The sequence below is a fragment of the Ornithodoros turicata genome, chromosome 3 (genome assembly GCF_037126465.1).
Source record: "Ornithodoros turicata isolate Travis chromosome 3, ASM3712646v1, whole genome shotgun sequence".
NCBI lineage: Eukaryota > Metazoa > Arthropoda > Arachnida > Ixodida > Argasidae > Ornithodoros > Ornithodoros turicata.
In genome coordinates this window covers 6,006,915-6,018,994 of record NC_088203.1, presented here as the reverse complement: position 1 = coordinate 6,018,994, position 12,080 = coordinate 6,006,915, and the positions used below count along the sequence as shown (strand labels likewise).

The window sequence follows — 12,080 nt, the reverse complement described above, 5'->3', positions numbered from 1 at the left end:
TTCCCAAAAGGGTATTGGATTCAATGTTCCCCGACAGGTTAACACGTTACACGCAAGGTGGCGCTACACGCGTTTTCAATGACGATTGGTTTCAATGATCATTGAAGAAGCCGTGCTGTGCCGACAAAATATGCCAGACAACCGGGCAAGTAAATACTTCCGTGACCCCTGCCAAACCGAGTCACGCAGCTAATTGGACGGAGGAGTGACTCCACAACACCCTCGACTTCCACGAAAAGCGCGTGCGTTCTGCACTTTGCTGTTCCGGATTTTGTGCTCGCTTTAGTCACAGCTGGACATGCCAAGCTGGATATTATTCGCTGGGTCACTGGACTGCATAAAAAGGCCGGGTCGGGCTCGATAAAGTCGACCCGTGCAGAGCGAAGTTCAGCACACGTGTTTCGATCTTATGATGATCTACGTTTGTAAGGCCGGAGCCTTCCATTGCTAAGCGGCTAATATCAGCTCAGTGGCCGTCGGCGGCCTCTGCGATTCCTCATCGTCATCGGTGCTATCCGCTTCGTTGCCACCACCAGCAGCAATGCCCGCATCAGTCGGACCCGCCATAGCTTCGACAGCATCGTCGACATCGGCGTAGTTGTTAGCACTCACATTTCGGGGAGCGATGTCCGGAAACTCCGACAGGTCATGAAGCGTCCACGTGCACGACAGGCTGCCGAACGAACGACATATCGCTTGTCGCTTCTCACTTCGCCTTCTTACACCCAACACCGTGTGTGTGCTCCCCGTGCTCCTTCCGTTCACCAACTCCCACCCTCCGTTGCCTACGAGTGTTCGGAAGAAGCCGCCTTTTGCAGGGGTCGACATTCGATATAACGGGTGTTCCGAGGTGCGGAACTTCGATAAAACCGCATGTAACTTTCGAGGGGATAATTTTGATCGGCCGATATATCGGCAGAAATTTGAAATATGCGAGTGATAATGGGGGCGATCGTCCCCCCCCCCCCCGAAAAAAAAAATAAAAAAAAACGTTATGCATTGGTTTTCTCTCTCTTCCCTCCCCCACTACGCGCTCCGACAAAGAAACCGCCTCTCCCCCCCCCCCCCGAAAAATATTCGTATTCCGGTTCGTATATGGTCCGAAATTCGAAAAATATTCCGGTTCATATATGGTCTCTTTGCCTCACTGGCAGGACCCGACGGACTTACAATCCGTTCTCGGTCTGGGAAGTCCTATGCATATTGTTGATGAGGAGCCATTCAAGATCGAACACCATTAAGATGGACTCTACGACGTTCATGTGCACGAGGTGAGAGACCTCGGCCATCGGACGCAAGTTCACCGGATGCCACCAGCGCATGCGCCGCCGCACTGTTTCCAAAAACAGAGGAAGACGTCGTAGCCGACAAGAACCAGCAGGAAAACTTGCGGTCGTTGACGGAGACACCTCCTTGCGCAACAGTTAAGCAACGCACGCAAGGACGCTGCAACTACAGACAGTGCCGTCATATTGTTGCCAGGAGAAAACACGTAGTGGTTTGTATCGATGGCGTCCGCTACGATCATGGTCGTCCATGCAGATGCGAAAGCGCGCCTTGTTAATTTTTTTAATGTAAGACAGGCGTAATGGCGAGCAAATCATTCGAAACCTCCTGACAACATTTGGTGGCATCACTGCAAAATCGAGGAGACATGCCGTGTGTTCACAACGAGCGACATTCCCAACTCCAACGGAAAGTGCGTCAAAGTCAAACGTCATAGCTGTCTGTTGTCACGTCAGCGTGAGTGCTCGACGTCATGCATTTTCGTGCTCTTCTAGCCCTTAATTAACTATTGGGAATCGGCTGTAGCTCAGCCACAAAATATTCCGAAGCAGGCACGACAGAGCCGATACACGAGCGACATCCTCAACGAACACTGCTCACGGAGCTGAAAGTTCCGTCCCGTGTTATGTTGAGCATTCACACGATGCCGGAATATCGAGAGTGGCGTACTGCTCACGTAGCAGAAGACATTTAGCAGATGGCACCGTAAGCGTCTTTTCCTGTCGTCTGCTACGGAAGATCTTGTGGCTGTGTCGCAAGATATTCCCCGCCATTAACTGTATACGAGAAGTCACGTAACAGCAAAAAAAAAAAAAAAAAAAAGAAAAGCGCGGGACTCTCGCTGTAGTTTTCTGGGGAATGTCGCTCTTGTGAATTGTGAATATGTGGATCGCGTCGTCTGCTATCTGTGCAGTTCTCGATATTCCGGCGCCGTGCGAATGCTCCACATAAGGCGCAGCGGACTTCCGCCGATGAGCAGGGTCTTTTCTTTGTGTGTGTGTGTGTTTTTTCCACGTATGAGTACACGTTATATTAATCCCCAATGTGCTGGTCAGAGGACGCGCACATTCGTTTGCAGACGACAAGCCATCCCGTCTTTTATAGGCACACAAGCCGTTGCAAGCCTTTGGACCTATGGGTATAGCTGGCAATTTTTTATGGGGACGTCGTGCTTTTTAGCTCTGGCGTTGCTTCACCCGTTTTCCCAGAAAACTGAAGGTGTTATAGGCTTCTTGGCTATATCATACCTTCGTTATCACCCTTGTATTTCTCTTGTGCCGAGCTCATGCGACGTCCTTTTCTGCGTACTGCTATCTTTCCAACCACCCATAAAGCTAATAAAGATTATCGATTATGGATTACCACTCATTGAAGCTTCGACATGACCGAGGATAGGTGAGTGTAACCGCTTGCCTTGCCCACATGTGAGGCATTTTGACTGTTCGGGTTCTTCCCATACACTGTGATTATAGGTGCAATGATGAGGAGGACCAACTGGCCACGAGGTTAGTGGACATTTTTATTTTCCTCTGGTGTATTTTCCGTCCATTTATTATTCGTGCTTTTTGAGAGTTACACTTCTGTTGACGACATGTTCTAAACCAGGCGCGGATAATGGGAAACCTCTTTTCTTGCCTAATGTGGCTTAACTTTGTAAGACAGCTAAGACCATGAGCGACGGCACAGTGGTCGGTCTCTGCGAACCTGAGAGTTCCTTAAACGCGGGCAGGAAACTCTGCACACCGCACCCTGGGGTCAAAATCGAATTGCTGACGTCCTCGGTTCAGATCGGACCCGCAATGTGGGCCCTTCTCTTGCCTTCGGCAGTTCATGTGCAGAGGCGGGTCCAAGGGGGAGGGGGGTTCGCCCCCTCCCCCAAAACAAAAACATCACACATTAGACTATCCCCTCGCCCATCCCTCGCTATATGCGCTTCGAAGAAGTACCCCCCCGCCCTTAGAAAAAAGTGAGGGTCTGGATCCATCCCTGTCCATAGAGATGCAGTACGTCGTCCTGCACGAGGGACATCACACACAAGGGGCTGAGGTTTCGCCGCACCTCGATCCACAGACCGGCCACTGTGGCGTTGCTCATGACCACGGTATATAGTCTCGCGACATAAAGCCACGACCTATTCACATTGCAGAAGTGAACGTGTGGCCATCAATGTTGAGAGCAGGAAAGAGGTCGCGGCTGACGGGGACAAGAAAGCGGACGATGACTGCATACGCAAAATGTCCATCCTGCCGGTGCCTTCCAGCGGAGACATCGAGGACGACCTGTGGTTCGAGGAATCGATTCGTGCCACCGCGCTCCAGGTGTTTGTCCCCTTCATGGCAGCTGGTTTCGGAACGGTCGGAGCCGGACTTTTGCTCGATATGGTGCAGGTATAGTATTCGTGAAGAAACCGGAACAGAGCAGCCGTGAAAAACGCGACGTCCTTTTCAGCACTGGCCAGTGTTCCAGAAGGTGACGGAACTGTTTATACTCGTCCCAGCGCTGCTCGGTCTCAAGGGCAACCTGGAGATGACCATGGCTGCCAGAATGTCCACTCAGGTACCCTTTATGGTCATTCTTAGTGGGGCCTGTATCGAGTTTAATTCCAGGCTAACCTGGGACATATGGATACTCTACGAGAGCAATGGAAGATGGCCAGTGGTAACATGGCCCTGGTGCAAGTAAGGCGACGAATTCGTGCTGTGTACCGGAGGTTCATGGAACGCCCCAGCACAGATTACCGTGCAGAGTTATTTTTTCTTACGTAGTGCCAAGCAACGGTCGTATCCCTTCTGGCATCCATCTTCGCCGTCATGATGGGCTTTATCACGGAGCACACTTTCGATATTGGCAATGCCCTGATGCTCTGCGCAAGCAGCCTCGTGACAGCTAGCGTCGCCAGTCTCGTACTAGGTACCGGAACAACTGGGAATTTCAACATCGCTGCAAGATGCAATGCTTCTTTTTTAAACATCAGCGAGCTCGTCCATGGTGGAGCCCGAGCGTGAGCTACAACAAGGGCGAACTCAAGACACGAGTGTGCATCTTGTCTTGACCAGTCTTGTGTTCGTCCTTGTTCTTGTTCTTGTTCGTCCATCAGCTTGACTGCATTTATGCTATTTTGTGGAGTCTGTCCCTCAGTTCTCTGTGTTCAAGGAATCAATGACGCAGGATCCCTGATGATTGGAGTGGTGATCCTGTCTCGGAGATACCATATCAACCCGGACAATGTATCTATTCCTATAGCTGCATCTCTAGGAGACATCACAACGCTGGCTCTTTTGGCTGGTTCTGGGAGCTTGCTCTTCAGCGGCACCGGTGAGCCACGGATTCGAACCCTTGACCTTAGAGCGAAACGCGATACTATTACGAGTCAAGAGCGCCTTTATTTATCGGAGTGGTCGTCGTGTGTCACCTATCATTTCCCTACGCTGCCGTTTTGGGGTTTTCATCGGTGTATAGCCCCCGAAAAAAAAAGGTTGCAGGAAGACACACAGAGACCAGCGGCATATGGCAGAGCGGGTTCAGGCATCAGGCATGATCCAGGCGGAGCCAAGGTCGTGCTGGAGACTGGGAGGTGCTGGGTTCGAGTCCTACCACCGACTGTACTCCTCTGAGGTTTTCTCTGGGTTTTCCGAAGATTTTCCAGACGAATGTCTGCACAGTTCCCCCTGAAGTCGGCCCAGGACGCCTACTAACCCCCCTGTGTGCCACTCCTTCTTGCTGTACTCTCCCCATCTGTCCACATCTGTACGCCGCTTCTTATAGCCACAGTTGCTTCGCGGCGCTAACGCGAAAAGAAGAAAAAAAGGAGACAGATTTGATAAAAGAGCTAGGATTGCTGCGAGTACTATGGGAGCTTCATCAATAAAGAGGGGAACAGGAGGCAGTTGCGTAGAGAGAAAAATATTTCGGAAGGGGTTCTAGGGAGAGCTTTATGGGGGAGGAGAATTTCACCTTCTCCCGAATACACTACCAAAGGTACGGTTTAGGAGTGAGCATTGAACCCTTAAACCCCCCTCTGGCTACGGCCCTCGCAGGAGGAGTGACAGCACAGGGGCAGGTCAGGAAGCGCAGTTGGACTCCAGACCAGTTCCTGATAACCGCCATTTGCGCAGAAATTGAGAGGCATGTGGTTTATCCAGACCCCCCCCCCCTCTCCTACACCCTCAGATGTTGGACCACCCCCTTAATCTCTTTACTTTCCTTTTTTACTCTGTGTACTACTGTTACGATATAACTGCACCCCCAATTTTTTGCACCCTACCCCGAGCATGCGCGGTTCTGGATGAACTGCTGCTGAGATGTGACCCAGGTTCGAATTCTCAACCTCAGAAACAGATAAGTAAACAACGGCTGTGTTATCTGGGTGTCTTCCCCAAGGGCGGCTTCGACACCCCATGAGAGCTTCTTCATGGGGTGTCCAGCCTTGGCCAGCATGGTAGATACACGATCTAGGTAAAATGAACACTATGTGAAGACAGAAATTGAGGAAGGGATCAGGACATCCTGACCCCTCTTCCCCTAGATCCGCCCTTGGTTTTCCCCGGGTCTTCCACAGACACCGGCAAAGACGCAGGGCAAATGTCGGCACAGTTCCTTGTAATGGCGGCGCCTCCCTCACTCCGAACAATATGCCACCGCAATGGCAACGGCACGTCGCAGCCAGCACCGCCCTAAGGGAAGACCTGTTGTTTCCAGAGGACGTACGTCTCTACGTGTGCGTCGTCATTTTCTTCATCCTGTTCATCCCGTTGTGGGTTCTTATCGCAAGGAGCACGACGTACACGTCCCAGGTACTCTGGAGCGGCTGGATACCCATCATTTCAGCAATGGCCATATCGAGGTGAGACGCAGGTACGGTGCTTCCTTTCGCACAGATATTGTGCGCAGAAGTTGCATACACGTGATCATTCAGCCTAGGCGGCTGCATCCTGGATATGACGGTGCCAACGTTCGACAACCTGGCTGTCTTTCAGCCGGTGATTAGCGGTATGCGTTGATCGTATTCCTCCACGGGCACACGTGCCACAGAACGTGCTTCTGCCGCCGCCGTTGCCACCAGGTAGCGCTACGTGATATGGTTTTCCTCTCCCTTTGGAGCGTGTTTTCTTTTTTTTTTTTTTTTTTTGGCGGCTTCGCCAATTTGACACCGAAGGGCTATAGAACAATCCCCCTATCTCTGCGATCCCAGAAGGAATGCAACACGTGCTGCAGCTATGTTTGCAGGTTACGTGGAAGCCACTACATAGTTCAAGCCGAAACTAAAATCGGCGAAAACTCGCTTCGGACAATGTATTTGTGCAAGATGCTTGGAGGCCTAGTGTAATGGTGCAGAGTGTGCACGAGCCAACGTCCACTCGCGGGAGATGAAGTACCTAATCAATCTATTTGCTTTGTTCGTTCAGTTTTGCCCAATCTCAGGATTTTAATTATGGGATACGCAATATTGTACCCTGCCACCAAGTTCCAGGCTCCTCCATTCGGGATCGAATCGGGTACCTTGGGATCGATCAATATGTCACGGGAGTTCCCAGGATTTAGGGGTGGGAGGCAAATTGCTTCCAGTGGGACGCTAAGCGTGAAACCCTTTCTTTTTTCACGTCTGATGACCTATGAATAAAGAGTGAACACTTTTCACAAGTGACCTTGAAGCTCCAAGGGGGCACAGTCCCCCTTGCCGCCCTTTCGGTACGCCGCTTGGGATCAGGTACATACTTATTGTCTTGTTCATGCTGGTCTACATGGTGACCCCCACGCTCAGACCTCGGTGCGGGCGAGAGGGGGATCAACCGCGGATGAAGCCTCGGGGCCCGGACCTCTTCAAGGGCCCGCTCGATCTAAGGTCCGACGGCTGCTAGTACCAGGATACGCAAGGAGGGGGCTCGTGCAGGACTTATCCCCTGGGCCCGTAACTGCCCTCGCCGACAGTGCCCGTGCTAAGTCGCTTCTTCCCTGCTTCGGCTATATTCGATCAGCGGCAGTGACAAAGCTGGCGCAAGACACTATAAAAGACAATGCTAAACTCTGAATAGAAGCCCTTGTCAGATGGCATTGAGCCAAAGAACCCCGACTTCCTCAATTGTATCAAATTCATTGTTGTCACTCTTATCGCGCACAGCCCGTTGAACATCACGATAAGGACAGTGGCTATAGGCAGGCAAACCCTTACGTATAACGTTACGGTACCATTATTTTATAAGGACAGTGGCAGCGGTGAGGCGCGTCCTGCCACGCGTGTGCCCGGACCTTCCGTGTTATACATTGGGGTATACATAGTGGACGTCTTTGCAGGTGTTGCTGGCAACCTAGTAGCGATTCAAACCAGCAGACTGTCCACCTATCTTCACCAGAGAACCAAAATAGGGACACATCCACACGCGGCAGGCGTGTGCATTGATCCTTGCTCTGCCTTCTTCGGAAAAGGCCAGTCTTCCCTTTTCTCAGAAAACACTTTTTAAAGTGACAGTCCGGTCGAAAACATAGGTCTGGGAAACACCGCCTTATGATTTCTAATACTCCTCACAACAACTGTGCACAATATTTCAGAAGAAATCGTATCGCACGATTTATAATCGACTTTTTTCTATGCCGCAGTTGGTCCTGAGTAAAGGCCGCAGCGAGCTCTCGCGTGACGTGCATAAGAGCAATGCCGCACGTGACTTGCGCATGCCTGTTTGCGCGATAGTTGATTGTTGCGTGCTAGCATTTGTCCATTATGATGTTTTTGAGTAGCAATCACGTGTTATGTAGACTAAAATGCAGAGTAGCGTCAATGTAAACACAGGTATCACGACGTAGCCTTCTGTTCAGTACACTCATAGACAAGAACACCTCTCTGCATTCCCAGCAACGGCGCAGTCCTCCGCTCCACTTTGTCCATTGGGGACGTCATGCTCACGTGACGGCTGACGTACATAGAGGATCCTTGGGGCAAGGAGTATGCGAGGAAGAAAAACGAAACCGGATGTCTTCAGAGGAGTATTTTTTATTCGATATCTCGAAAACCACGCCATTTTGTGAGCTGAAACTTTCCACCCAGCATGTAAGCCCCAGTGGCAGTCGGAAAAAATCAACTTCCGGTTTTCCCGGACTGTCCCTTTAAGTAGCCTATTTATAAAACAACATTTCGATGCAGGACGGTAAGTACGTAGGTGCCGAATTTTCACGGTGACGTTATAAACGGTCTACTGACACACGCTAGTGTCACTGACGTCCCTGTCCACGTGGTAACGTGACGTGTCCTCTCCCGCGACGCAAGTTTTCCCGCTCTAACTTCCCTCTCCCTCGATTTCCGCTCCCACTGCCTATGGGCTGCCCCTTGAGCCAACGCCATCTAGACAGATAAGGCCTGCTTATTGCCTCCTCTCCCTCCTTCGCTACGTGGACATATAAAGTCAGAATTCGTCTGCTAGTGCGATTCGCCGTCGTGCGAATTCAAGGACTCGCAAGTGATTGCAACTAACTTGGAACCTGTAGACCTGAATCTCTTGACAAATATGGGCCTCTACCCGAGAAACGTCATCATGACGTTGGTAGACAGACTGAAACCGAAACAAATCGGAAGGGGGAGGGCTGGGTTCCACGAATGGGTACTTGTTCGCTGCCTTCAATTGAAAGAAAAGTATAGGACCGAAGGTCGCGTCCCTTTCAGGGACGATCGTAATACCCTCAAGACCGTGGCTTTCGGGCGCGGCCTTGTTCGCACCCCTAGCTTTTAGCGTAGTTTAGCTCTACCAAATTGGTGGCGCTGTCGAACACTATGACGTCATTTGTTTACAAATAGGGAGAGGTCTATTGCAACACGCTTTCCAGAAAATTCTTGGGAAAGTTGTGGGACCGTTTTGCACTTTATTTTAAAGTTTTTTCATTTAGTACGCTGGTACGTTCAATCACTACTCGCAGACGACAGTCGTTCGTCTTCATGGCCACGACCGCTGAAAAAGCACGTTCGTGATTGGCTACCGCCGTTGAAAACACGATCCTGATTGGCTGACTCTTAGTTGTTACGTCACGTCGACGAGTAAGCAGGCTTCCTCTATCTAGATCACGATCTAGATGTAAAGTCGCTGGATGTAGCCTACATTCGGTGACTTTATTTAGGTGGTGGTGTTTGAGCTGGTTTTCCTGCGAGTCGTAACGCCATTGGCCAGATGTTCGGTGACGTCGCGACTCACAGGATGCACGTCTGCGGAGAGCTAGCACGCGTTTTTCCATCTTACGCAAATCGTGCAGAGATACTAAGCCGCCTCCACTGAAGAAGAAAGTCTGCGTGTCGATTATCAGCAGGTAGATACAAAGTGCAAAGGATGTTCCCAAACTAAACGACACTTCAACCGTATTTCCTCCTGCGATCCACAAATCTAGTCGTCAAGCTACCTAGTCCAGCTATTCCCCCTCTCCCCCAAGCCGACATTCAAGCGAAGAAGAAGAGCATAATCCTGAGTGGTGGAGGAAGAAGAAGAAGAAATGTAGCAGCAGACCACATATTCGGGCGTCACGAAGCTCCAGAACGCATCTACTTCTACTCTCTCTCTCTCTCCATGTTACGGCATAGACCTCTCCCTGTTTGTAAACAAATGACGTCATAGTGTTCGACAGCGCCACCAATTTGGTAGAGTTGAACTACGCTCGAAACTAGGGGGCGAACACGGTCGCGCCCGAAAGCCACGGTGGTCCCTAAAAGGGACGCGACCTTCGGTCCTACTTTTCTTTCAATAGGAGGCACACGAACAAGTGTCCATTCGTGGAACCCAGCCCTCCCCTTCCGATTTGTTTCGGTTTCAGACTGTCTACCAACGTCATGATGACGTTTCTCGGGTAGAGGTCTATTGCATTGATTGTTTTCCCACAGAACGCATTCTGCATACAAGACTGTAGTGACCAGAGGAGCACTACTCTAACTACCCCATGAACTTGACTACCCACTAAGGAATTATTTCACAAGCCGTCCTCTCTGGCTGACTCTTCCTGTCAAAATAAATAGATCCCCCCCGAGGAGCACCCATATATTTTGATATCATATCAATCAGATTTCATTTTCATTCATAATCAATGCAGGTCGCAATGCCAGAGCTGCCCGCGTCCTCATGATGATGGTTCTTCCTGGTCACCTTGTGTTCACCTACACCATCAGTTTCTTGCGCCCCACCCGCATGGCAATCACCCCTGTCTTTCTCCTGGTCTACTTCTCCTCAGCCATAGTCCAGGTACGGTACACAATCACGTGACCATGAGATGACAGACGATATCTCGCGACGACGCAGGTGTTCGTATTGCTCTACATGTCCCGCTGCATGGTCTACTGGATGTGGGGACGTAAGATAGATCCCGACAACGCGGCTATTCCTTATTTGACAGCCTTGGGGGACCTCTTCGGGATCGGCCTCCTGGCACTCTCCTTCCACCTACTAAGGTCGATAGGTGACGTCAACGCGTTACCCAAGGAGCTGCGTTGATCATCTACACGATTTGAACCAAGTTGTTCCGAGGGCCCTGTCAGTTATACTGCTGTTGCATTAAAGGGATACTCCAAAATGCGTGTTGGAATCACTGATGTGAGGTGAGATCAGTGGTTGGAATATGGTGATGTTTCCGTAAGCGAAATGTTTCAGCTGCAAGAGATAGAGATAATTTGCTTTCGGGTAATCCTCCACCTAGGCACTATTCCACGTTATGAACATTGTAGCGGCGGTACGTTGTCAGAGTTATTTTCCTGACACCGCTACGAGTCGCGGCAGAATCCTACCGAATTAAAGGCATTGTAATCTAATTTTCCTCACGCTGTACCCTCCCAAAAGATTGCTTCTCTGCATGACGCGGAAGTATCATAAAATTAATTTCGAGTTTTGAGAAGTACGACGTCATAGTGTGCCCAATCTGCTACTCGCCTGGCAACATTGCTCTTCAAAGGTCGATTTCCATCTCCTCACTGTACCACGCTGCTGGCAGTCTTCCAATGCGGCGTGGAGACCGGGGAGCTGCACGCGCTGTTGCTAGGAGACGGACGCTAAAACTCGCTATGACGTCACCTACTCTTGGAGAATCCGAAAGTATGAAGTTTCCCGGGTTCTTTTGAAAATTCGTGGAAGAACGTTGTATTTCGCTGACGCAATTTATACTTTTCCTGCTGTGTCTTTGAGCGATGTTGATTCCTAACACGAAATAAATATATTTTGTTAGTCCGTGGTGACACTTTAAACATAAAACAGCTTGCCATTGTGCATCGGTTGGTCATATTTAGGCACCTTCCAAAATAAAGAAAATACAGTATCTCCAATCTGCCCATGGTCACACAAATGTGCTTTCAGGAAGAAAACCGGCCCAGAAGTCGAACAGTCTGTTTTCGAAATAACGCCGGCTTTCGTTCTAATACTCTTCCCTCTAGAATTAGTTTCGAACTTTTTTTGTCAGGTTCTCCAACATATCTTGAGGGAAGATCTAGGAAAGTCCTAGATCTGAGTCACGAAGTTGTTGCCGGTCAGCGCATGCTCAGTTCACACCAGCCTGACGCAATATGTATTCATGTGTCATTGCGCTCTGTGTTCTATCCTAAGCGCTCGATAAAAAGTAGATTGTTTTCATATCTGTTCATGGAAAAATGTGTTGCAGATGCCGTCATGCCGTTCCATTGTCTACTTGCATGTCTGCATGAAATGTGCAAGCAGGCGCTCGTCTGCAAGCACTGGCCACCAAAACGTGCATGAACAGACGGAAACCTCTTCATTTCACTGCAACACGTTCTTTTTCTCGCTTAATTTTATGTGGACAACGAAGAGAAATCAAATTTGGCGCTT

At 50.0% G+C, this 12,080-nt stretch overlaps 1 protein-coding gene across 1 annotated transcript; it reads left to right on the top strand.

The window, feature by feature from the left end:
- The first annotated feature begins 2,441 nt into the window (after positions 1-2,441).
- Positions 2,442-11,468, top strand: LOC135387900 (solute carrier family 41 member 1-like). Its single transcript, XM_064617111.1, has 12 exons — positions 2,442-2,682; positions 2,760-2,792; positions 3,434-3,674; positions 3,736-3,843; positions 3,894-3,965; positions 4,053-4,197; positions 4,456-4,602; positions 5,986-6,130; positions 6,203-6,276; positions 7,579-7,710; positions 10,345-10,493; positions 10,551-11,468. The coding sequence occupies exons 1-12, from the start codon at positions 2,669-2,671 to the stop codon at positions 10,740-10,742; spliced, it is 1,452 nt and encodes a 483-aa protein (XP_064473181.1). The 5' UTR covers positions 2,442-2,668; the 3' UTR covers positions 10,743-11,468.
- The last annotated feature ends 612 nt before the right edge of the window (positions 11,469-12,080 follow it).